The sequence below is a fragment of the Mustela nivalis genome (genome assembly GCF_964662115.1).
Source record: "Mustela nivalis genome assembly, chromosome: 7".
Lineage (NCBI taxonomy): Eukaryota > Metazoa > Chordata > Mammalia > Carnivora > Mustelidae > Mustela > Mustela nivalis.
This window is the reverse complement of record NC_139026.1, coordinates 25,001,525-25,026,609: the sequence shown is the minus strand read 5'-3', so window position 1 is coordinate 25,026,609 and position 25,085 is coordinate 25,001,525. Positions and strand designations below refer to the sequence as shown.

Genomic DNA, 25,085 nt, shown 5'->3' with positions numbered 1-25,085 from the left:
AAAAAGCAAAACTCAATTTCTTGAAATTTGGTGTCTCTGGGGCAACAGTCACCCTGGCCGTAGCAGCTGGCCTGCCGTGGAGTCCTGCCTGTGATAACGAAAGAGCTGAGAACTAACGACAGCTGAGCGGGCCCCGAGGAACATGCCTTCTCACCAGTATGGTAATTATTTTCTGGCTGCCTACTACGCATCAGGCAAAGATTTAAGGACTTTCTGTGTATTATCCTATGTAATCCTCCTGACAATCTTTTGAGGGGAAGCTCATTGCTATTTCTGCTTTACAGATGAGGAAACTGAGGCAGAGGGAGTCAGCTTGTCCAGGATCACACGGTGTAGAGTGAGGATTCTCCCTCTCAACAAGACGACTGTCCAGTTGCTCATACAGATGTCCTCCTTGTACTTCTGAGTTAGAGACGAAAGCCAAAAAATGTTCAAATGAACTCTTCTAAATTGTGACGCTGCCCCTGTGATGTCCCTTTGTTTTACCCATGCATCCCTAAAGGGGTTCCCTTAAAAAAGGAAGAACAACATTAACCCAAACTATCCCCTAAATAAGAAAAACACATGTTTAGATATAATCCAGTGGCATCCCAGGCATGTTCTAAAAACAGAATGTTCTAATAAAACAAACTGCACTGTTCACCTTGCAACACTTAACGTTTAAATGGGTCAAATTCTTCAAACCAGTCAGTCGTGCGGACAATGTCCTAACCCAGAGCAGGGGCAAAATCCCCCAAGTGCCTCCTCCACCACGGTCCCCAGAGGTCAAGGTCTCCTATCAGCTTTGTTGGGCGCTCCAGCTCCCAGAACTGTCCAAGTCGATGCCTGGGATTGGCACAGACTCACAGCCCACGACACGGAGTAGAACAGAACGTGGGCGGCTGAGACTCCAGCTCACACGCTGCGAGGAAAAAAAATCTCCCTTCATGTTTCAGTTTTCTCCCTCCTAGAGTGGGGCTGGAAAAAATAACCCTGGCCTACAAAGAAAAGTTGTAAAAATGCAGCTGAGCACTACTTGGAGAGTATACTTTTTTGCCTTTTCAATGGGAATGTAAATTGTGGCGGTCACTATGGAAAACAGTATGGAAGTTCCTTTCAAAATTAAAAATAGAACTGCTATACGATTCAGCAATTCTACTTTTGAGTATATATACCCGAAGGAAATGGAATCAGTTTCTAGAAGAGATCTCCCTACCCCCATGTTCACCGAAAGCATTACTGACAATAGCCAAGACAGGGAAACAACCCCAAAGTCCGTCGACAGATGAATAAAGAAAATGGGATACCCACACACACAACACACAACCGAGTATCACCGGGCCAGGAGAGAGAAGGCAGTCCTGTCAGGTGGCAACATGGATGGGCCCTGAGGGCAGGATGGTGAGTCAGACTGAGGAAGACAAGCAGGCTCTGTGAGCTCGCTTCTATGTGGCATCTGACAAAACCAGACCCACAGGAACAGACCGGTGGTGGCCACAGCCAGGGGGGTGGGGGGTGGGGGGAGGGGGGTGGGGGGTGGGGGGGGAAGGGCAGGGGAAATGGGTGAGAATGGCAAAAGGGACAAACTCCTAGTTATAAGGTAAGTCAGTCCTGAGGGCGTAACGTGCAGCATGGTGACAAGTTAACCATTCTGTCTTACGTATCTGACAGCGGCCAGGAGAGCAGGTCTTAAAAGTTCTCATCACAGAAAAAAATGAGTTAACTCTGTGAGTGATGGACGTTAACCGGACTAACTGTGGTGATCCCTGTCACTATATATATTATATATACATCAGATCATTATGTTATACACTTCAATGTGAAGTGATACATTAATTATATCTCAGTAAAACTGGGAAAAAAGAAAGAGGCCCCTCTGGAAGTAGAAAAAAAAAAGGCATTCCAGAAGCCGAGGGCTGTTTCACTCAGTGACACCATCACGTTAATACTGGAACCTGCCTCTGTGTGTACTGACGCAGTAAGCCCTTCCTTCCAACCATCCGGATCCCACCATCCCAGCGAGTCCCACCCACATGGATGTTCTTGCACATTCCTTACTCGCCGACTGTTTGCAAGACCTTGGTCCAAGTCACTTAACCTTTCTGCCTTAGTCTCCACATCTGAGGAATGGGGAAAATGGTCGGAATTGCTTAAAAGGGCCGTTGTAAGGAGTGAATGCGGAGGAAAAAGGCATTTTGCTAGCGTGTGGCACACGGGGTACACTCAAGTCCTTGAAATTCTTGTAGCTGTCAAAGCTATTATTCTGCAGAGGAGTAAACAGATTCAAGGCTTGCTCAGGGTTACACAACGGGAAATGCCAGACCTGAGACTGAAATGCAACGTTTGGTCATGGAATGACCGGCCGCCCCACCAGTTCCTAGCCTGTTGGCCGCTGTGGGTCGGAATCCCGTGGCTTTCACCGTCTGTGCCATGTCACCTGGCCCCTGCTCCTGTTTCCCTGAGCTGTCTGGTGACTTACCTAATCTTGACTAGCCCCCTCCCCTGCTCAATAAGCTTCTCGAAGGCAAGGTTGGCCTCCTGTTTAGAAAGTTGAAGCACTTTTGGTGGTGGGGTTGGGGGAGGAGAAGAGGTTATAGGCGGTGGGCTTGGGTAGATAATAAATATTTACTAACCCAAAAAGGTACACAGAGAATAGCCTGTTTACTCCGTGACACGTGTAACACGAGCTAACGGGGCTAGTAAGGTGGAGGATGTTTGTGGAGAAAACATTTTGCTCCACAGGTCGGAAATGCTTTAGGGCTGAGGGGTAAGGCACTCATGGTTTGTTAACGGACTTCGATGCTGGGACGAGCCAGCAGGAGTGTGTCATGACAAGAGGAACGTACCTGGATGTCCCGTGAGCGCTCATAGGCCTGGTAGGCCACCTTCTCCTCGATGCTGGCCAGCTCCTGCTTCAGGTTGGCGGTCTCGTGCTGATGCAGGTCAGTCAGGTCGTGGAGCTGGTCTTCCAGGCGCTCGTACCTTTGCAAAGAGAGGAGCTGATTCTGAGTGTGACACCTCGCAGGTCTCCTTGTTCTCATTCCCTGGAAGACTATGTTTCCGACCAATAGAACATATCTAGGGGCGCCTGGTGGTTCAGTTCTTAAGCATACGCTTTTGGCTCAGATCATAATCTCAGGGTCCTGGGATCAAGCCCCACTTTGGGCTCCCTGCTCAGTGAGCCTGCCTCTCCCTTTGCCTGTCGCTCCCCGTGCTATGTTCTCTCTCTGTCAAATAAGTAAGTAAAATAAAAAAGAATACTTCTAGCTGTGGGGAACATGCTTTTGGAGAACCTGAATTCCAGCTCTAGAAAGGACTGGTCTCTGCCATCTTAACTTCTCTGGCCTCAACTCCTAAGGTGACATGTACACCGAATGCCACATTTCCACCCACACTGGACGAGCACCTTCCCGGGCTGTGGTTGGTGACAGAACAGACCTGACGTGTTCGCTAGGGCTGCTCAAGACACCGGGCTTTCTGGCACCCCAGGGTTCCCCCGTCTCCTGCCTGCACAAAACCTTCTGGTTCACAGGCACGGCTCGCACACGCCAGAGAGCCCACAAGGAAAGAACCTACTTCTATGCTAGAGCCGACTCCACCATTTCCCAATGCATCCGCTAATTATGAAAACATGTTTCAGTTCTGGGAACTTAAGTGCCAGTAAAAACTTGAAGCTAACTGCAAATTTTAAATGGCTCATTGGGTGGCCTTTCCAAAAGTCCAAATCCTAACTGACAGAAGAACAAAGATTCCCATTCCCACCTCCCATTTTCCTCTTGGAAGAGGGACTGGTCTTATCGAAGTCTGTGTTAGATGCTTATAGAGGTCCCCTGACAGAACATTAAAGGAGAGAGAGACCAGGAGGCAGGGAGGGAAATTGAGAGGTTCTATGTCCCTTATACCTCAGGAAAAAAAGTAAGCCCAAAGAAAAATTAAATGCAGCTTTAATGATTATTCTCAGATAGGACTTCACAGGTATCCAATGTTGGCGAAGAAGCCTTTTAAAGATCTCTTACCTCAAGCAATACAGTCACAGGCTAACTCTTGAACATCACAAACATGACAAGATGGCAAAGGAGAACAAGAACAGTCCAAAATTGTGTAAATGGAGATTTGTGATTTGGGATAAAATTTGGATCCAAAGAGTTCTGCATCCCAAACTATTCAGTTGGAATTAAATATTCTCTGGAAAACCTGTGTCTCAAAAATAGTTATGCGACAAAGAAACCAAAGCCAAAGATGCATGCTACCAAGTTTTAAAAAACTGTTTCATAAAGTGTAAGAGCTGAAAAAAGCCACATTTCTAAATTAATAGATTTAAAACCATGTAGGAGATATAAAATGGGTAAGTAAAATTTAAAGTTTAATCTTGTAATATGTAATGGGCACTGAATTTTTTTTAATCTACATTTTTACAAGTTAAATCTTCACTTTGGCCAAAACAACAACAACAAAAACATCGAAACTTTCTGTCTAGCTCTGTCAGCAGAATGTGTGACTGTCAGTCTCAGAGTTGTGGGTTCAAGCCTCACACTGGTGAACAGATAACTTAAAAAAGAAATCAAGTCTTAAAAAAAAATCCTTGGGGAATCTTTTCACTGGGGAAATGGTGGAAAATCACTTTTATTAATATTTTTATTAATAAGTTATAAGCACATAAAAGCCAGCCTACAAAATACCTTTTAAAATTAGCTAAGGTAATTCACAAGATGTGAATTTATATTCTACTCTTAAGATTTCTTTTGAAAACTCTTCACTTAAGGAGAAAAGTTTAACCAAAGTAAAATACAATATATAAAGAAATACTCATTATATTAAAGACTTTAAGATTAAGGTAGCAAAGAAAATCAATCTTTTTTTTTTTTTTTAGAAAATCCATCTTGATGAGCAATGCAGTGTTTTTTTTTCCTTGACGGTTATTACAGAGGAAAAGAAAACAGATCTGTGAATCGGTGCAACGAAACCTCTTCACAGAAGCCTCCTGAATCAGAGCAGGGTGTGCACGCATCCCAGACCACACAGCGATATTTGAAAAGACTCACACAACTTGCTCTAAAGTGTCAAACAGTAAGTCACAAGTTTATGAAGTTTGGCACCATGAAGCTGGGGGGAAAACTACTGATTTTTGGGATCCATATCCACACTCGTGGAAAATACAGCTCTCAGGACATCCCTGTCACGGAGGCCATCCTGCAAGTCAGGGTCAGTCAGGCTCCCGAAAGAAGGCGGGAGAAGAAGCAGACGTACCTGTACCTCTCCTCTTGCAGGGTCTGAGAAATAAAGCCGTACTCTCTCTTGAACTGCACTTTGAGCGCTTCGATGTCCTCGGCCAGCTGAGCCTGCGTGTCCTTGATCTCCCTCAGTTCCTCCAGGATCACGGTCAGCTTGCCCTGGCTGTCCAGTGCACCGGCGCCGCCGGCCCCGAAGGACTGGTTCCCGTTGCTGTCGGCGGAGCCCGACGTGCCGCTCGAACACTCGTCGTCGCTGCCGTACTTGGGTTTGTTCACGATGGTGGCGCTGCCCCCATAGGCCCGGGGACTGCCCTCCGGCCGAAACTCCTCCAAGGAGTTCTTCAAGTGTGCGATGTTGTCGGCGCTGCCGAACTTATTCCGGATCAGGTTGGCGAACTCTCTGGACTTGTTGAAGACGAACACGGGCGGAGTGAGGGACACGCCTGGCATGCCCGACTTCGCGCACTCCGTGCTGTGGGGGGCAGTTCGAGACTTGGCGGCGGCATCTCTCAGAGCGTGGAGGTTGTCTTTGGAAATGTCCTTGGAGCTTCTGGGGCCTCCGTTCTGCTCGAGCTCCCTGAGCTTTCTGTGATACTGCTCTAATTTCTTCTGCAGCTGGGCAATGGAGTGAGCGGATTTCTGATTCTTCTTCTCGAAGACCTGTTTGATGCGGCCGGCCTGCTGCTTGTCCGCGCTGCTGACCAGTTTCAGATACTCAGCGACGTTGCCGTCGCGGGACGTCTGCTCAATTTTTATCTGCTCGGTCACCTTCAGAATTTTTTGTTTCAGGCTGTCTGCACTGAGCTTGACCTTGTGGAAGTCCAGGATGCCATCTGGTACGTCAAAGTTGAGGTTGGTGTCTGACCCCCCTCGGCGAATGCTCAGGGGCAAGCTTAAGGTATTCATGTCATGACGTTCTACCTGCACGAGAGACAGGGAAGAAGCACTTTAAGGTTTGACATCAAAGGCAGAGTTCTTGTGATAGAATCTGTGTACACACAACAGACATACTTCATGTCCCAGGTTTTCAAACTCCAAGTATTCGGGGGTGCCGGGGGACCTCCATTGGTTTAATGTCAGACTCTTGGTTTCGACTCGGTCATGATCTCAGGGTCGTGAGAGCAAGCCCCGTGTCAGGCTTTGCGCTCGGCGGGGAGCCTCTCTGAGACTCTCCTGCTCGCCACTTGTGCACGTGCTCTTTCTCTCTCTCAAATAAATAAATCTTTAAACTACAGGTATTCCTAAGATAAAAACTCCCTACTCTCCTCTCCAGTGGAAGAGAGGACAGACGAACCCTGTCCTGCATCCACATATACTAATGATGAGAGGCCGGTCCCGCAGGGTGTCCGATGTTTCGTCTCATTAGATGACAACTGCCAGTTGCCAGGGTAGAAAATGCATAATGGCATGAGGTTACCAAGCAGTGTTAGTTTCCCAAAATGCCCGGGTAACTGGGGTGCCTACCACGCCCCGCTCCATGTGAACTGCAGCGGGAGGGGCGATGCATCCAATTCAGAACCCGCTCACGTAAGGGAAGACTGAGAAAACCGTTCCAGCAGGTACCTTCATCAACACAAGGAATTATTTTCTTAATGGAATCATTAAACAGATGTGATAAGATTAACTTTACTGAGTACTATGACTGTATTTAGAGGTGGAAATGAACAACCCCAAATCAAGACTGATGTGATTAAAAAACAAGAGCAAGTGGTGATACCAAGGGAAATGGCTCTCTCACTCCGGGGCCATCTGGGAAGAAGTACAAAGGATCACTGAGCATTGTGGCGAGGAGGGTAACTAGTTTGTGTCCAGAAAGGAAAGGCAAAGGTAGTCTGGGTGCCAGGTAAAGACGATGTTAAACCCATGTACGGAGGAACTGAGATGGCAAGAGGCAGGATCTGAACCCAAGTCACGCTAACGGGGTTCTTGTTCTACATCAGGACATCCTACCAGGGTGTTCCCAAAGGACTAAAGACCAGCCTTTATAGGGTCTGAATGCAATTCCTGAACAAAGACTAGTAACATCTCAGCCGATGCAGCTTACCTGTCAAGTTAACTACCCTTTGATTAAAATGATGCCTTGACACAGAGGAGCCTTGACTCCAATATTCAGCACAAGTCATCTTGTGTTTTAGGGGACAGTAGGCAGAAATAGCAAAATATTAATAAGATATTAACACACTTCCTCCCCTGCCCAAGTGACCCAGACTTGAATGCGTTCATTTCCAACAATGAAGTATTAACACTTTGTCCCACGAAAAATCCTCCCCAGTGCTTTTTCCTAGAGAAAGGAGCCCGATGGCACAGTGGGACACAGTCCCAGGTTGGTGAGTCAGTCCTCCTACACAAACTCACAAAAGTTTGTTAACATTATTTCTTGGCCCTTCTCTTCCAACACACAATTTTGCTATGAATGTTTTTATCTGGCAGAAGAGCATCACATAGGAAAGGCTGGAAGGAAATAAATGCCAAATCACTTGTAAAACTAGGAAAACGGATGAAAAAAAAATTGTGACGTCAGCTGGTCAAGATGGAAAGACGGGGGTAGGGAAGAAAGAAGGTGTATGACCATCATCTTCAAGGCAATGGGGAACTCAAGGGAACCAGGTACCCGTGGCTCGCTAGTGAACCCAGACAGGAATGGGTTCAAATTACAGTAACACAGAATGCACTGAATCTAGAAAATGATTATTTGGAGCAGACAGGGCAATTCGTGGTAACCGTACAAACATGAGGCTACAAATCTGATTTCACTGGAGATATTCACCGATCTGACTATGCTCATCTAACTTCTCAGAAACTTTCTTTGGCTCCCCAAAGCCTCCCAAATTAAATAATACAATCCGGCCACAATAAGGCCTGGTTTACCTTTTAGGCCTCACCTTAGAGCTAATGGATGCCATTCATCTTGAGTGAGCCATCCAACCCAAAGTTCCCAGAATGCATGTGAATTATCTATGGATTTTCTCATATAAAGGATGCCTATCACCCATCCACTCCTGCTTATCAAAATCTCACATATTCTCAAAGATCCACTTAAAACCCTACTTCTGCCATGAGCTGTTCCCAGTCCATCAGAAAGTGGCCCACTCTTTCTGCGATCATCCGTGATGCTTTTGTGGAACCACCTGACGTGTCCTTGTGTCCCTGACCCGTGGATTTGATCCCCTACAGAGTACAGGCTCCTTCAGGGGAGAGACGTATCATACTTACACCTGGTCTCTACTCTTAGCTCTGCCCCTGTTCACCGCAGGCTGCCAATAACGTCTGCTGAACGCAAATGACATCTTTCTTTACTCTAGAAGAGTCACACTGAAATCACTTAAGATATATTTTAACAGAATCAGGAACATGACCTTGGACGTTCTGCCCACACGGATCTGATCCTTTCAGGCAGAGCGGTTTTCCCAACAGCTGGGTAGTAAGTTCTAAATCACTTCAAACGGGTTCAACTAAATGGAGAATTTTCTGAGGATCCGTATGCAAAAGGTAACACAAATACAAACAAAGACCTTTAAACTTTAACTGAGGTATAATTTACACACAGAAAAGAACACATTTAAGAACACATAACCAGGATCCAGTAAAACAAAACAAGTGAAAACAAAGGGGCACCTGGGTGGCTCCATCAGTCGAGCCTCTGACTCTTGGTTTCAGCTCAGGTTATGATCTCAGGGTTGTGAGATCAAGCCCTGAGTCAGGCTCTGAGCTGCGCATGGAGCCTGCTTAAAATTTTCTCACTCCCTAATTCTCCCTCCCTCCCTCTCTAAAAAACAAACGAACAGAAAAACCCAAGAAAGCAAACCCAAGCTCCCCATGCCCCCTTCGATCATAAATCCAGAAGCCCCATCGCCGGGGGTAAGCATGCGCTTCACCTCTGACAGCGCGCACCTTAGTTTTGACTAATTATCACTCACTCTTCTGGTCTTTTTTGTTGCACTTTGTTTTTGCCTAAGACCTGTTTTTACCCTCTGGAGCTCAAAGATCAGATAGAGTTAGTTTAAGAAAAACTACCCAAACCTGCTTGGTACTGAGAAGTCCACGACGTTGGAAGACACAGAAGTTTCTCTCCTTTACCTTCCCAAAGGCAGCGGTAGGTCCCCGCCTCTTGCTCCTTCAAACCTCCTCCCCAGAGCCACAGGCCTTCCAGCACTGGTGCGACCCAAGGCAACGGCCTCGTCCCTTGGAGTCAGCTGGGCCAGGACAGCCTCGAACACTCAGGAATGTTCGCACACAGAGAGCTGCCTGACTTTTGGCTCACTTTAAACTTGTAACAATGCTTGGCATGTCCTCGAGAGTCCAGGCTGGGGAAAGCAACAGCATTCAAAACTCAAAAATCAATCAATCCTACTGCTCGTCAGCAAATCTCAGTTTAAAATGTTTGACGAGGGTAGAAGGTTGAAACTACTGCTGGGCCGCACCTTTTTACAGCCTTTTATAGCCCTCACTCTGCAGGGTAATTAAGAGCCAGCTGTACACATCACTACTAGATAGATGTCCATTCGTTCCCTAAACTCAAAGTGAAATTTCATCTCAGGGGAGAAAGCTGTGGGCGTCCTCCGTCCTCCATTTAGACAGGAGCCAGCCCTGAGGGCCCTCACGGGACACAGCTGTTTCGGGGCGGGACCCAGGGAGGACAAAGGTTCAGAGTGGACCCGGAGACGATCTGCACATGAACTGCGCACATCAGGGGACGCACAGTCCAGTTTGAGCACTGACATTAGTTGGTTTTGTGTTCTTAGCTAAATCAAGTCATTCGTAGTCTTCAACCTCCTCATCTATAAAGAGATCAAGCTAGATCCCTCAGAGCTAACATGGCAAAATTCCATGAAATTTAATCCAAGCTATCTTTTCTGTGAGACATTATCAGGAAATAGTCAAGACCCTGAGCTCTGGAGATAAGAGTACTTTTGGTTTCAGTCTTGATGTCACTCTTACGAGCTGTGTGACTTTGGAAAAATGACCTCACCTCTCTGTGTCTTAGTTTCCTCTTCTGTCAAACAGAGATAATCCCTCTTCCAAGAGTTGTGAGGAACAAATGGCATAATGCACAGAAAGTACTTAAAGAGTTCCTGGCACAGAGAGTGGTTTCAAAAAAGGTTTGCTATTGTTGTCATTCTGATTTTATTTTAAAATGTACCTGTATGTAAAAATGGAAAGGAAAACAAGCTGCAAACAATGGTTATCTCTGCACATTGGGGTTAAGAAGAGTCATTCTTTTTATAATGTTTCCATATTTTCCAACTTAGGAGAAAAAATGAACACGAATTATCATTTCAGCAGAATAGATGCTATTTTTAAAAAATGACTGCTAGCCCCTTTCAGTACTCTTGTAATTACTTGGTTATTCTTAAGTTTATGTGAAAGGCAGACCACCAGCATCCCAGTGAAAAGCCATCCCTAATAATGTTTTCCTTCTAGCAGCAGACATTTCTCCTGTCACCTCAGTGTTCTGGAACAAAGGCTGCAGAAAAGTCTAAGCCCTGGACGAACATCAAAAACAGACAGTGAGTCATCTCTGCAACAATCCAAGCTTCCAGCACCATGTAAGTGAGCTCACCTTGCCCACCGGAAGCCAGGCCTAGCTCAGTCCATTACAGCGCTGCTCCAACACACTGGGCGGGCTTCCAGAGAGGCTCTCTCCAGCGCAGTTCACAATTAACCCCTAAAAGCTCCAGAGGAAAATGAACAAGAGGGAAGGCCCGGCCAGGCAGAGGTACACCATCCAAAGCCCCACCCAAGAGAACAGGGAAAGGGAAAGAGAAGAACCAGGATGGGGGCGCCTAGAGGGCACGAGCTGAGGCTCTGGGGGTCACAGAGAGGCCTGAACATGCACAGGCCCAGAGAGGTCACAACTAGGGAGGGAGAACAGCCGAGGATACAAGGAACCTCTGGCGTTAAGGAAAGCTGCTGGAGCTCGGTCATACGAGGAAAGCTCCAGGTCTTTCAAACCAACTGTCAGTTCCCAGGTTAACAAGTATGTCCCAGCACACATGAGGGTGCTTTCAAGGCCCTGAGAGGAACAAGTATCCTGAGGCACCCACAAGTCCCTGTGGCCGGGTGTCTGGGCCCACACAGCTGACGTTCTGGACTCTCACTCATTTCGGCCAGAATCTAACTTCAAGTCCCGAGGTAGGGCTGTTCCTGTGGCAATGCCAATCAGAAAGTGCTAGGCTTTGCTGTAGGAATAATGATGAAATCTCGGTGGCTTAAAGGAAAAAAAGGAAAAAAGAAAAGGTTGCTTTCTTGCTCATACTAACAACGGCTGACAATGAGCCGAGGGCCCCGGGCTGTGTGTGGGGCCTCCCGACCTTCCGCAATGTTGCTAGTGGCCAGGGCCGGACCAGGGACTTGGCGAATCATTTGCTGGGGCCTAGACTCCCAGCAGCAGAGACACCTTCAAATTCCCCTGCTCACTGCACTGGGCTTAGTGGATCTCAAGGGCCATACACGGCAGAGAAGCAATTTACAAATGAGAAAACTAGGCCCAGGGAAGTTCCCGAGCGCACACACTAGTAAACGGTCAAGTAAGGACTGAAACCCAGGCTGACTGTCTCCAATGACGGAGTAGTTGGGAGATGAGTCACGCACTGTGCTACATAGTTTTTTTAGAATTCATACATTCTTCATGCTAATCCTATCTGATAAGAAAAGCAAGGTTTATAAAGAATATATATATATGTGGGGCACTTGGATGGCCCAGTGGGTCTGCCCTCGGTTCAGGTCACGATCCTGGAATGCAAGGATCGAGCCCCGCACTGGGCTCCCTGCTCAGCAGAGAGCCTGGTTCTCCCTCTCCCTCTACCTGTGCTCGTTCTGTCAAATACGTAAATTAAAAATCTTCCAAAATAGTAAGAATCTATATGTTTCTTGAGGTCCTCCATAGATAATAACTTAGCTGGGGCTTAACTCCGATGTATGAAACATGAAAGACATTCTAAGATAAGCTCGGCCCCCAACTGTGTGAGAACCCATTCGGCAGGGTCCCTTCCATAGTTCTGCAGGTGACCCAGACTTGTGGGAACACTCTGCATCTGGTTTAGACCGCTCAGCCAGCACTCTTCTGCAGGCTAAACTCGAAATCACTGCTTTTCTCACAATCACGTGCAAGCACGGACAGTCACTAAGACAAGAAAGAGAATGAGAGAAACAAGGCAAGAACCAGAGAAGGGAGCGGAGAGACCTGTGGAAGAGAGGCAAGCCCCATGTGAGGCCTTAGCGCCTGAGGGGTTCAGTTCTGGGGGCACGTGGGGAAAGGCACTCAGCAGATGAGCCAGGGATTTGCCTAGAGAAAAGCCTGTCCCTAGGCCGGGTGATTCGGCAGAGAGAACAAGGTGCCGGCCAGCATGGGGATACCTTTTTTTACGCTCTAACAAAAACATGTGAGCTTTGCCTCTCACTTTGCTGCTAGGAATCCAGACAACACTGCTAAGCCATCTTCCCTCCTGCGGCTCTGTGGTAACTGGACATGGGCTCACAAAGTATCGCGCCACTCAAGAAACATGGAACCCAGGGAAGCCCAAGCAGCCCCCTGGACCCTAGCACTCAACACCTCGTTTCCATGCTAAATGAGCTAACCAGCCCTGGAGAAGTAAATCTGAGGGCCTGCGGAGCACTCTAATCCTGACCCAGTAAACACATTCATGTGGATTCCAGCACGGAACAGTCAATGCCTGGAGCTTAGCAGAATGTCACTTTGCCTTCCACTACCTGCGACACACGAAAACCCTTAACGCCCTCCATTCAGTGCCCCCAAAGGATATTTTGCCGGTCAAGTGTCTTCATAAAATATTTGTTCTGATTAGTTTAGACAAAGAACACTCCCTTCTGTAGTTCAGGTCTCACAAGAGTACGCCGTGGACTTAAAGGGAGCGTGCGTCAGTACGACCTTCCCAGGAAAAGGACTGAACTTCTCTAAAGTTCACGGCGTCCAGGACAGGAACTAATTTTTCCCCTGCCTCCTCTTCTCTTGGCATCAACGACAAAAGAAACTCGACAGCATCCCAAGTTCTAGCTCGGGCCTGCAGGCGCCGTTCTTCTCATTGCTACAGGATGGAGGAAGGTTAGGAGCAGGGGCGGGAGCACAGGACCCTTCGCTGGCCCAACCCTTTATCCAGACACTGCGAATTAACCAACGGAAGGCGATCAGACAAAGTGTTTAAGGCTCTCAAAAACAAATTTTTCAAGCATCTTCAAGCACTCACAAACACTTGATACTGTAATTAGAAACAATTAGCCTCTCATTAAGCCTCTACCAGGCAGCAGTGGTAACCTACTTTGAGTTACATGCACTCGAAAATGTAGGTATCTTCAAAATAGCTTCTAACTCACACTTTTGATTAATACAAACTCATCCCTTACAAAATGAGTCGGACCTGGTAAAGATTTACTGGATGCCATTTAATCTACAGAAGAATTAAATGAAAGTGGGGGGAAGGCTGCATGGAGAAGGCTAGGGTAATGAAAATCGGGCAAAGTACGCCAAATACCGACAGCAGGTCAAGGACAGCCACGGTTCCCTGCGGTTGGGACTGTACAGGCGTGGCAAGTGACACCAAAAGGGGGCTATTTCCAGGAGAAAGGAGTTCTCTGGGCATCATCTCTACCTCAAAGACAGGCAAGTTTGGGAAAAGGAAGTGAGTCCCTACCTCCTGTCTCTCCCCTCTACAGTAGAGTCTCTACAGCCTTCTGGAAGGAAGGGCTCACAGTTCCTTCTTTGTGGGGAGACATGGGATTCTGCATTCTAAAGAAAGGGAAGCAGGAAACCCCAATTTTAGGACTAAATGCAGAATAAACGTTACTGTGGCTTTTAGTTCCTACACTTAGAAGAAACTGAGGGGTGTGAGAACCCCTGGGCACTGAACTGCTCACTCCCGGGGGGCAGGCTGGAACCCTTCCCTCCACGGGAGTTACTCTACACCAGTTTTTGGCAGCGCGTATCCCTACGTATCCCTAGCCTTCTCCATGCAGCCTTCCCCCCACTTTCATTTAATTCTTCTGTAGATTAAATGGCATCCAGTAAATCTTTACCAGGTCCGACCCATTTTGTAAGGGATGAGTTTGTATTAATCAAAAGTGTGAGTTAGAAGCTATTTTGAAGAGGGGCGCCTTAAGCTATTAAGAGAGGGGCGCCTGGGTGGCTCAGTGGGTTAAGCCGCTGCCTTCGGCTCAGGTCATGATCTCAGGGCCCTGGGATCGAGTCCCGCATTGGGCTCTCTGCTCAGCAGGGAGCCTGCTTCCTCCTTCTCTCTGCCTGCCTCTCTGCCTACTTGTGATCTCTCTCTGTCAAATAAATAAATAAAATCTTAAAAAAAAAAAAAAGAGCTGGAGGAGAGGTGGAAATTTCACATGACACACAGGAGAACCACGCCGGGAACCAAGGCAGGAGAGGCAGCTCTGAAGGAGGAGTGAAAGATGGGTGTGCAAGCCCTTAGCCAGTGAACAAGATGAATGGCCTTTACTCACTGCCTCTCTCATCCCCAAAAGGAAGAGGGTGGGGGTTCTTGGGAAGAATGTGTGCTTAATCTACGTTTCCAAATGATAACCCTGAGCCAGGACCGTCTTGCAGTCTTTCGGCATCTCCTATCCAAACGAGGCCACGGAGGACTTCTCAGCACTCTCTCAGACACATATGACAATGACTAACTTCACACGAGGGGGGCTGACCTGCAACAGAAGTCACACTCTCAGCCCTGAGAGAATCCTTGCAAATCTCACTTGGCTTAGTGCCCGTTTAAAAAAAAAAACAGCAGCTTGATGATGAACCCCAGAGATGTTCATTTCAATCCACATTATGTTAAGGTACCTTCCCCAGGAAAAGTAATTGTCCCTACAAGGGAAGGTAATTTGTCTACTACCGTACAGCTTCTTAGACAAATACATAAAGTAAAGATAACAGTCAACACGAGAGGGGTGTCCATCAGACAACAATCATCGTGTTTCCCTTTGTGCCTTGGGTGCTAGGAAGCTCAGAACCAAATGAGTAACTGTTAGACCTGGTGATTAGCCTTGCATTAAAAAAAAAATTTTTTTTTTTATATTATTGTTACTCTATTTCCCATCTGCCTTATCTCCCCTTAGGAGAAAGAGGTAGGCAGCCCTTACTCTATAGATACTATATAGTACATCATCCTGCCTGGCTGTGAAGGCTACGCTCTCACTCCCATACGTAAGAGGGGAAATGTGGTCAGACATACCCAGCTCAAAAACTGGCAGAGCTACTTCTGTCCTGCACTGCCAGGGTACCCAGAGAAAGCCACATTGAAGGTCACAGCTTGGCTCATATCCTTAAAAAATTGCTTAATAAGACTGAGCCAGGAAACAGAACTTGATACTCGGGCCCCAAAGTACATTCCCAAAGCAAACCTAAGCCTCATCGTTAAGTTATTCTCTGAGGGTCAGCGTTGAATTTTGGGGGTATTATAAAAAAACAACAACAACACAAAACACCAACTGCATATGTACTGATAATCTGCAGTATCAGTTTTGTTATAAATAGATCAGAACACAACTAGCCATCAGATAGGGCTTCGAAATAATATACTTAATTCTGAAATAGAAAAAAATGACCTTAGTTTCTTTCCCTTCTGCAACATGGAACTTATTTCCTTTATACGATTTTATTTTTTCTAATGTAAGCCAGGGGTATTATCACCGAATAGCAATTAGAAATAAAAATCTCCCTTTCGTTCTACAAAATTATAAATACCATTATAGTCAAGGAAAAAAATTTCAATGCCCATGAAAAACACATTCATTTTTTGTGCAGAAGTTATGTTAGGCTTCAAATGAGGCCAAGCAGTATTAAAACTGACTGCCTTGGGCCAAATAAAGCTATGTTTTTAAAAGATAAACCAGATCATGTCTTGGGTTCCTTCTGAAAACATTAAAAAATTCCCTAGACTAGGGGTGCCTGGCTGGCTGTCAGTCGAGCATGTGACTCTCGATCTCAGGGTCATGAGTTCAAGCCCCATGATGGATGGGGATGAAGCCTATTAAAAAAAAATAGTAATTAAAAAAATTCCCTAAAGAGTGAAATCCTTAGCAAAGAATTTAGAACTCTCTATCACTTCTCGGCCTTTTGGCTAAGACCAAGTGTGAAATTCTCTGATCGGGGCCCTGTCTTAGCCATATTCCAGGAGATATGTCCACAGTGCTAATTGAGCACATCTATGCAAGAGGTACCAGCGTGAGGCTGGAGCTTTACATCCACTCATTTAACTCCCGCGGGGCCATGAAGTAGGTGTCCGTAGGTGTGCTTTACAGATTGAATGGGGAGGCATCAAATAAGTTGTGGTTATAGCTACTCAGGAACCAGGACTTGTACCAGACTCTCAGCTTTTGGCCTGTATCTTATTCCATTACGCCAATGAGCCCCGGAATGCTCCGTATACTTGCCTGTTTCAGCGTGTTAAATGTCCGCTAGTTCCTCACCTAGTGTGGCCTCGCATGCCTCCACCCTAATTCACCTTTCAAGGACCAGTTCAGACATGGCCTCTTCCACAAAGCTACCCCCGCTCTCATGCTCAGCGAGAACCGATTGCTTCCTTTTCGCTCTCCACAAAATTTGCCTTTACCCCTTTAACTGTGCTTACTTGGCTACGTACCCAAGCATCTGTAGAACATTCTGCACCCCAACGTACCGCAGCCTCAAAGGGACGCAATGTCTAAGAAGCCACCTGTGTTCTGTCCCACGTTCCTTCCTCAATAGGACCTCAGTCTCTATTGCTCAATCAGTGCAGACAAACAGCCAGCTGGGGCAGCCAGGTGTCCCAGGTGTTCACAGTCTCTCAGCTGTTAGTGATGAGATCAAGGAGAACCTGGTTATCCAGGATTATCTTCCGGAAAGACTGGACGGCAGGCGGTTAATGGCTCATGATTCATGCCAAAGGTCAAATATTCAAAAACTGATGTGTCGCATGGCGTGTTCCTCCAAAGGGAATACAAGTGACCAATTAACAAAAGACAAATATTAAGATCCACAATGTACAGAACATGCAGGTGTACTAGTCCCTTCCTAAGTGACAGTTTCCCTGTGGTCACTGTCCTAAGTGTTGCTGAGACCAAGTGCCTGCTTCCTTTAACACAACAGTCCATTATTTGTGATGGCCTAAGGATGTGTGCAGGCTTGCTCCACATTACACAAGAAACTGGAAAAAATAACAGATCTACAGCACCAACAACAGGAACAAGTGTAGTTCCCTGTTCCCTAGGAAATCATAATAGAAGGTGAACCCCAAAATAAAGGAGTCCTTTCATCCTCCAAAGTGTGAGAAGGCAATGATTTCTTTTAAAGGACAAATCCAGGTCTCAAAAAGAATGGTTCGAGAGAAGGCAGGAGCCTTCCCTGCTATCCCCAGATCCACCTTCCTGAGCCCACAACCCCACTTCCAACCTTCTTTGCCTAATAATTTCTCCCTAGATCGAGCAAAATAGTACAAATTAATTTTAAAAAGAGAAGCTACCAGTTAAAGACTTAAGCATCGTATAATTTTCTACGTGCTTCACATATATTATTTAGTTTTCCTTTTCAAGAATACAAAATTAAGGACTCCTACTTTACAGATGGAAAAAGCAAGTGGCTTGTCTGCGGTCATAAAGCCAGCAAGCGGCGGAGCAAGGAGTCCAGCGGGCTCCAAGGTCTGAGCAGACATCCCACCTTCCACTGGGAGCCCACTGTGATACGCCAGACCCCTTCCTAGTTTCCCACGCCCTGACAACCCCTAACATTTACTTTACTTAAATCACTGTGTGTCCATTAAATATTGCTCAGTGAAAACACGTATGGGCGAGCAACCAGAAGAGCAAATACGAACAGATTTAGGCAGTTCCTGGGGCCGCAGGGCAATTACTGGAGATGTTCCCAATTTGACATTAATAAGTCAGAAAAGAAACTAGCGTAAACCCCAAGATATCCTGAATAAAACATGTCGGCTGCTTCTGTTTCAACCACTAATGATGATTCTCAATGCCAGTGAAACAGGCCTGCCCATCCAGTCCCCCTTCTGGCTGAAGCCCTGGTAGGCAGATCATCATTAGAGGGTTGGCTACCAAGACAAAGGTAAGAGCAGGCTTCTTCCTCCCAGAGCCACAGCTGTTTAAAAGCACTGAAGAGCTGTATTTCGGATAGAGGACAGTCCTCTAGGAACACACTGTTTTATAATCTGGAAAAAAATCACTAGAAAGAAATAAACTGAACTATGGATTGTGATTTTTAAGATAAATGCCACCCCATGATCTTTCTAAGCTCCCAGGCCTCTATCTGGGTTGACAGTTCTTTCCAAACAGAGGGCACAGCCTTCCAGGGCCTACTCGAAACACCTGCAAGCAACCAGCCCACGGAGATGCCCAGGAAAGCCCCAGTTCCAAAGCCACGTATCCTGAACAGAGGTTAATGATATCCCAGGGGTAGCACACGTTAGTGGTTAAAAGCAGATTCAGAGCGAGACTATATAGGTTCAAATCTCAGTTCTGCCATATCAAATGTATGATCGCAGGCAAATTGCTTGTTCTGTGCCTCAGTTTCCTCATCTGTAAAGTGGGGACAGCAGTACCTACTTCAAAGGGCAATCGTGATGATTAAATGAATGAGTAATTGTGAAGGGTTTGGAACAGGGCCTTGTGCAGAATTAGGTGTTCTAAGTGCAGGCTATCGTTTGTCCAACATGACATACCCCAAGCGAGCGGGAACTTCAGAAAGTCCAAAGCCAAGAGCCACAGTACGGCTGTCACCATGATTAAGCTTTTCCAGTGGAAGATGATAATTCCCTCACTGCCCCGCTTCATGGAAGCTGCTTGTGTACACATGTGTGCCCTGCAGGGGAGAGGCAGGAGGAGCAAAGACAAGCAGAGTCTCAAAACACACAGGAGGCCCCTTCAGAATGCAGTTTCAATGAACCTGAACTGAACGATAAAGAGAACTTTTCCCAAAAAAAGCCCATTTACCCAAAAGCAGAACATCTAGTATCTGAGAGACTAAATCCAACTTCTGACAGGGTGTAAGACCTCAAATGACTAAAATTTAAAATCTCAGTATCTGGTCCTTAAGTTTTTATATAGGGATCATCGTCTCCTATGTTGTTACTTTGATGAAAGGAGGACCCTAAATTCAGGCCCTAAAGGGAGATGTCTAACAACTCCCCAAGGCTTTAAGCAAAATAAGAAAAAACTGTATTAGAAAAACTTATCTGATGATTGTAACTTGCTCCTTCCTGCAAGAAGCCTCCTAAACTAATTCTTGAGAGCGTTAGGTCATGGAAGCTTGTTTTTACAGATATGTGCGTTTTCAAACTAGGCTAGAGTGAATTCCATGAACTCTCAATGGCATCATGATCTGATTTTATCCAGGTTCTCTCTCCATGCCTGACTCATGCTGTCACCAAATCCTCTGACTTCTTTGCCTAATAATTTCTCCCTAGATCGAGCCTTCCCTGCTATCCCCAGATCTACCTTCCTGAGCCCACAACCCCACTTCCTACCTCGTCCAGACAAAGGGCAAGTGTTTAAACACACTGCATGGGGATGGAGAGCCGTTCCACTCCCCTTCTCCACTTCTGCTTGCCTCCAGTGAGAGCACGGGACAAGCTGCACAATGGCTCTTCCTTTAACAAAGGAACTGGGTTCTTCCTCCTGCTGGTACTTAGTCCCTGAGTAATGTTTCCTCTTCCAATTACCCTCGGTCTCCCTCCGACCTTCTACCACTTCCCCAGTGGGCCTCAGCACCGCAATGCACCGAACACATCTCTGCACCACCTTTCCTCCCGGGTACTTATGTCATTCCCTCCTAGGCATACCCTGTCCTAGTCCTCTGCCTGATCCAAATCCTACCCTCTCTGCAAGATTTCTTCCACTGACTCCTGCCCATCCTTACTTCCGCTCCTTCCCAATCCACTCTGGCTCTTATTAAGACTGTCGAGAGGAACCCTACTTGTTTTATCTTCCTTGCTGGATTTTTAGGTTACTGAAAGCACTCACTCTTTCTAAATGCCATAGGACACTCAGAACAGAACTAGGAGTATCAGAGAGCAGTGAACACTTATTTACATAACCAACTTCTCCATACTGCTTTATTACCGCTATAAAGCCCTAGTTCCAAATTCTGAAGAAGACCCACACTAAGAATATGTATTGATCAATACACACATACATATATGTGTGCAAACATACATGTATGTAACTGAAACAAGTTTTATGAAATAATACTTATCTTTGCTACATGCAACCCAACTACAAGCATATTTTTAAAAAATAGAGTTAGCTCATTTTTTTGGACCACTACATATTAGGAAATAATTAATCTTGTAGAAAAACTTCTTTTTGTACACACATCAGAAACAAAGTACCCTGACATCTGTAGGTGACTTATTCTGAAATGGATTGCATATACACTATATAAATTAAATTTAAAAAATTTAATTGTTAAATCTGGATAAGGCAGTGGGTATTTGCTGTACTCTTCCTTCTACTTTTCCATATAAAAATATGACAGTTGTTATGCATTAAACTCATTGGTATGACCAATAAATGAGACTCAATCCTGTTTGAAAAACACTGCTTTATAATTAGGAAAAAGACAACCCATATGTTTCTATGCTTGATAATTGTATTTAAGGAGGCTCTAATATACTGAAGAATGTTCTATGGCTACTTCCTCTCCGGTGCGGTCAATAAACTTTCCACTGTTGAGTCTACTAATCTGTCCTACAACATTCTTCCCATGAAGCTTTCCGTGAATCATTACTTCCTTAGCAGTAAGGTAGCTCTGATCAAGGAACATTTTACTTTGCAAAGTAAAACCGTGGACTTGGCATTTACCCTGACTTTTTTTTAATTTAAAATTCAATTAACCAACATGTAGCACATCATTGGTTTTTGAGGTAGTGTTCAATGATTCATTAATTGCGTATCACTACCCTAAGACTTCTCATCCTAAGGAAAAGCTCTGTGCTTTTCATCAAGGCTTTAAAATGACTACACCTGGGAACACCCAACGATGAAGGCGACGCGCTGAAACTGCAGAAGTCATAATAAGCATGTGTTCTCATTAAAACTTTCCCCTTCCTTCTCCTTTAAGAACTGGTTCCCATAAAAGAATAAATTTCACCTCATTTAATTGGTACTAACAGGGAAGTGTTTTAGAAATCTTTAGATAATTGACATCCTTACCATTTAAGGGCCAACATTTTTAAGTCTTGCTGATCACGGATTTCTATCCCAAGATGCCTCCCCATTGACTGGGCTCCTCCATATGACCAGGTCTGAACTATGACAGAACACAGGCATAGTTTCTTCCTGACCCTAGGAGGTAAGTAGGGGACCTCGGGACAATGGAGCACCAGGGAGCGCCAAGGGGCCAACAGTGCTGAGGCAGGTGGAAGCTAGGCCGTGCACACCCAAGTAAAAATCATACAGGTGGACATTTCTGATGCGTGACTTTACCGCAAGTTACTCCTCAGAAAGGTAAAAAATAAAATGCAAATGCACAAAACAAAGAGAAAGCCCAGGAATCTCTGTGGCGTACTAGCAAAGCACTAATATCTGGGGCATAATTAAACATACCAGATTTAGATGCAAAGATATTTAATCCTAAATTCTGCAAACTGCAGCAACATCCAAAACCCCACTGCCAATGCAGATTGCAAATGCCCTGGTTTATTACATAATAGTTATTTAGAATGCCAATGTTTCTCAAATTTAACTAAAAGCACACAAAGTACAATTAGAGCTTATTCATTTACTTAAGCCAAATGTTTTTATGATAGTTAATGGAATTGACTAATTTAGGTTAATGGAACTGATAGTTAATGGAATTGATCCATTTAAGTTCCAGACCAAGACCCCCAAATACGTATTTTCCACTCAAAACATGTTTTTCTGGGTATCTTCTGTAAGCTGTATGTAAGCGGTATGCTCAAAGTACCCGAGTCACAAAGGTGAATATGGACGCCTGGGTGTCTCAGTTGTTAAACGTCTGCCTTCAGCTCAGGTCATGATCCCAGGGTCCTGGGATTGAGTCCCTCATCAGGCTCCTTGCTTGGTGGGGAGCCTGCTTCTCTCTCTCCCTCTGCCTGCCACTCTTCCTGCTTGTGCTCTGTCAAATAAATAAAAACAATCTTTAAAAAAAGAAAGAAAGGTGAATATGACAAACTCGGCCCCAGGAGCTCCTGCTTGGACAAGGAAGACACATAGAACCACACCACTACAGAAGAACGTAGTAAGTACTGTAAGGAATAAAGAGGCAGAAATAAGTCACCAGAAGCCTTCGGTGAAAGAGCTTCCAGGAGGATGATACTCGGTTTGGACACAGAAGAGGAAGCTCAAAAATCACCCAAAAGAACCAAGCAAGGAACACAATGTGCCCACAGAGGCAAAAAGTAGAATATTTGGGAAACAAATAGGATTTCTTGAGGTGTCTGGGATTTAGAAGGACTGAATGGGTTGTTCTAATCAGGGTACAGTTGAGGACTAAGACAAAAAAGAAGTCAGGGCAAGTATTTCTGAAAGGCAGAGGCATGAGAAAGAACACAGACCGCCTACAGCTGGCTCTGCAGGCCATGCAAGACTGGACACGTGACCAAGTAGGCCAGGGGAAGCCAGGGTTTTAAAATAAGTGCCGATTTTTCTTTTAATCATAAAAATTTAAGAAATAGGGGCACCACAGTGACTCAGTTGGTTGAGTGTCTGACTCTTGGTTTTGGCTCAGGTCCTGATCTCAGGGTCTTGGGATTGAGGCTTCCATTGGGCTCCGTGCTCAGTGCAGAGTCTGCCTGTCCCTGTCCCTCTCCCCTCCTCCCCTTGTGTGAATGCCACACATGCTTTCTCTAATAAATAAAATCCTTAAAATATATACTGAGAAATAGAGATTTGGAGATATCAAAAAGTTAGGGGGAAGAAAATCACCCATAAAACCCTCGCTTAAATACAGACACTGTTTAGATTCTTAACTACTTAAAAACACAGAAATGTGGTTATACCGGACATAGGGATTTCGGATACAATTCAAGTACTGTGTACACAGGGGCATAGGAAGGATCCATTCATCTGTAGGATTTGGTCAGTATGTTCCTGCACACTCACACTGCATCACAGACCAACACTAAGTGGGCCTCTGTGTGAGATGCAGAGATTCTACAAGTAAACCCTCTATTAAAAAAAAAATCATTTGAGGCTAAGGACAGCTGAGTTCTCATCTAAAATAATAATATCCATGGGGCGCCTGGGTGGCTCAGTGGGTTAAAGCCTCTGCCTTCAGCTCAGGTCCTAATCCCAGGGTCCTGGGATCGAGCCCCACGTCAGGCTCTCTGCTCACCAGAGAGCCTGCTTCCCTTCCTCTCTCTCTGCCTGCCTCTCTGCCTGCTTGTGATCTCTGTCAGTCAAATAAATAAATAAATAAAAATCTTAAAATAATAATATCCACCTCATGATGAGAAACAAGGCATTTTGCCTCACAAATACATGACATAATTCATGCCATCTCTACTCCTCCCTCTTCTGGAGACATGAGAGGCTGAACGCATTCCACTGACTGCGGGTCCTGTGCTTTGTCAGAGGGCTCCACAGATTACAACGGATAAAATTTTTACCTAAAATGAAAGAAAAGGCAGGAGCTAAAGTTGACTTCCCTGAAGACTAGGATACCTTTTGTCTTTTATTTACGAATTGAAAAGTGAAATCCTTCCGTGTTTGCGGAAATTACATTCTGCTCACTCCAAGGCATAGTTGGAAAATATCCCAGATTTTTCTGCCTGTAGGAAAGCACATTATATCTAACCACACTGTAGATCTATTATGACTCAAATTCCACCTGAAAAAATTTTTAATCCAAATCAGGTTAGTAGAGCGGGGAGAAAAGGCAGGTGAAGAAAAGAAAGCTACTGGGCACCTGGGTGGCTCAGTGGGTTAAGCCTCTGCCTTTGGCTCAGGTCATGAGGTCAGGGTCCTGGGATCAAGCCCCGCATCGGGCTCTCTGCTCAGTGGGGAGCCTGCTTCCCCCACTCTCTCTGTCTGCCTCTCTGTCAAATAAATAAATAAAATCTTAAAAAAAGAAAAGAAAGCTACCTTGGAAAGTTTCAATGCCACATACTTTTCTTCTCTTGGCTTGCTACTGTAATGAACCAAATCCTGAGTCCGTACCTGGCCCAGAGCCCTAACTTCCCAATGAGATCACAAGAACTCTCAGACAGGACACCTGTTCTGAGCTTAAGACGGTACTCCCTATGTGCACAGTTACAGTTGGAAACCTTACTTTACGGCTCAGTCAGAAGACTGCCTTTCCTAAGAGACTTTACTCAAGCCTGGTTCCCTAAGATATCCGAATGAGGAGGTTTTCTTTGTGCCCAACACTGGGAAAGCTGATGACCTTACAAAGACTCCAAGGGCTGCTAAGGATATAAGAGTGTTCCAGTGTGGCATACTTCATTATTTCAATTGAGCCCACCTACCTAACTCAGCGTCTCAGAATGTTAAAGAACCATCTGTTCAATAATCACTAACTGAGAACAGGATGAAACCTCATTCAGCCCAAGATACTTCCCTGAATTTGATGACCTGAAATGTCTTTGATGGCTGTACTTGATGAGGCTTCTGATGTCATTCATTACTTCAGCTGTGGTTAGGACTGACATTCTATTAATCAGGCAACATAAATATGTAGCCCTAAGTACCATAATCCCTGTGCCAGAGACAAAATGCCCAACTGCTTTTCATCCTGGATCAACGTGTGCTTGATGATCGGTGACTGTACACTTCACATTACAGGACTGACTCCAAGTGCTCAGTCCCGTCTCAGAGGCAAGGGTATGTTTATCTTATTAACAGGCATATTTTTCAGAAGAACAAAACTTTATATATAAAGAGTGGGAAAGTGACAAACATAAT

The 25,085-nt window shown here is 45.4% G+C and overlaps 1 protein-coding gene across 13 annotated transcripts in view; it reads right to left on the bottom strand.

The window, feature by feature from the left end:
• Nucleotides 1–25,085, bottom strand: part of TMCC3 (transmembrane and coiled-coil domain family 3) — a 262,682-nt gene that overhangs the window by 6,536 nt on the left and 231,061 nt on the right. For 10 of the 13 annotated variants that reach the window (XM_082739315.1, XM_082739313.1, XM_082739316.1 and 7 more), the window contains 2 exons: nucleotides 5,227–6,131; nucleotides 2,826–2,961 (listed from right to left, as the gene is read on the bottom strand). In XM_082739315.1, the coding sequence (XP_082595441.1) occupies nucleotides 2,826–2,961; nucleotides 5,227–6,116 (1,026 nt within the window). In that variant the 5' untranslated portion in view covers nucleotides 6,117–6,131. Of the gene's footprint in view, nucleotides 1–2,825; nucleotides 2,962–5,226; nucleotides 6,132–9,230; nucleotides 9,605–16,852; nucleotides 17,140–18,883; nucleotides 19,019–25,085 lie in introns of those variants that run through there. The other 3 variants (XM_082739310.1, XM_082739307.1, XM_082739309.1) reach the window with 3 other exon arrangements.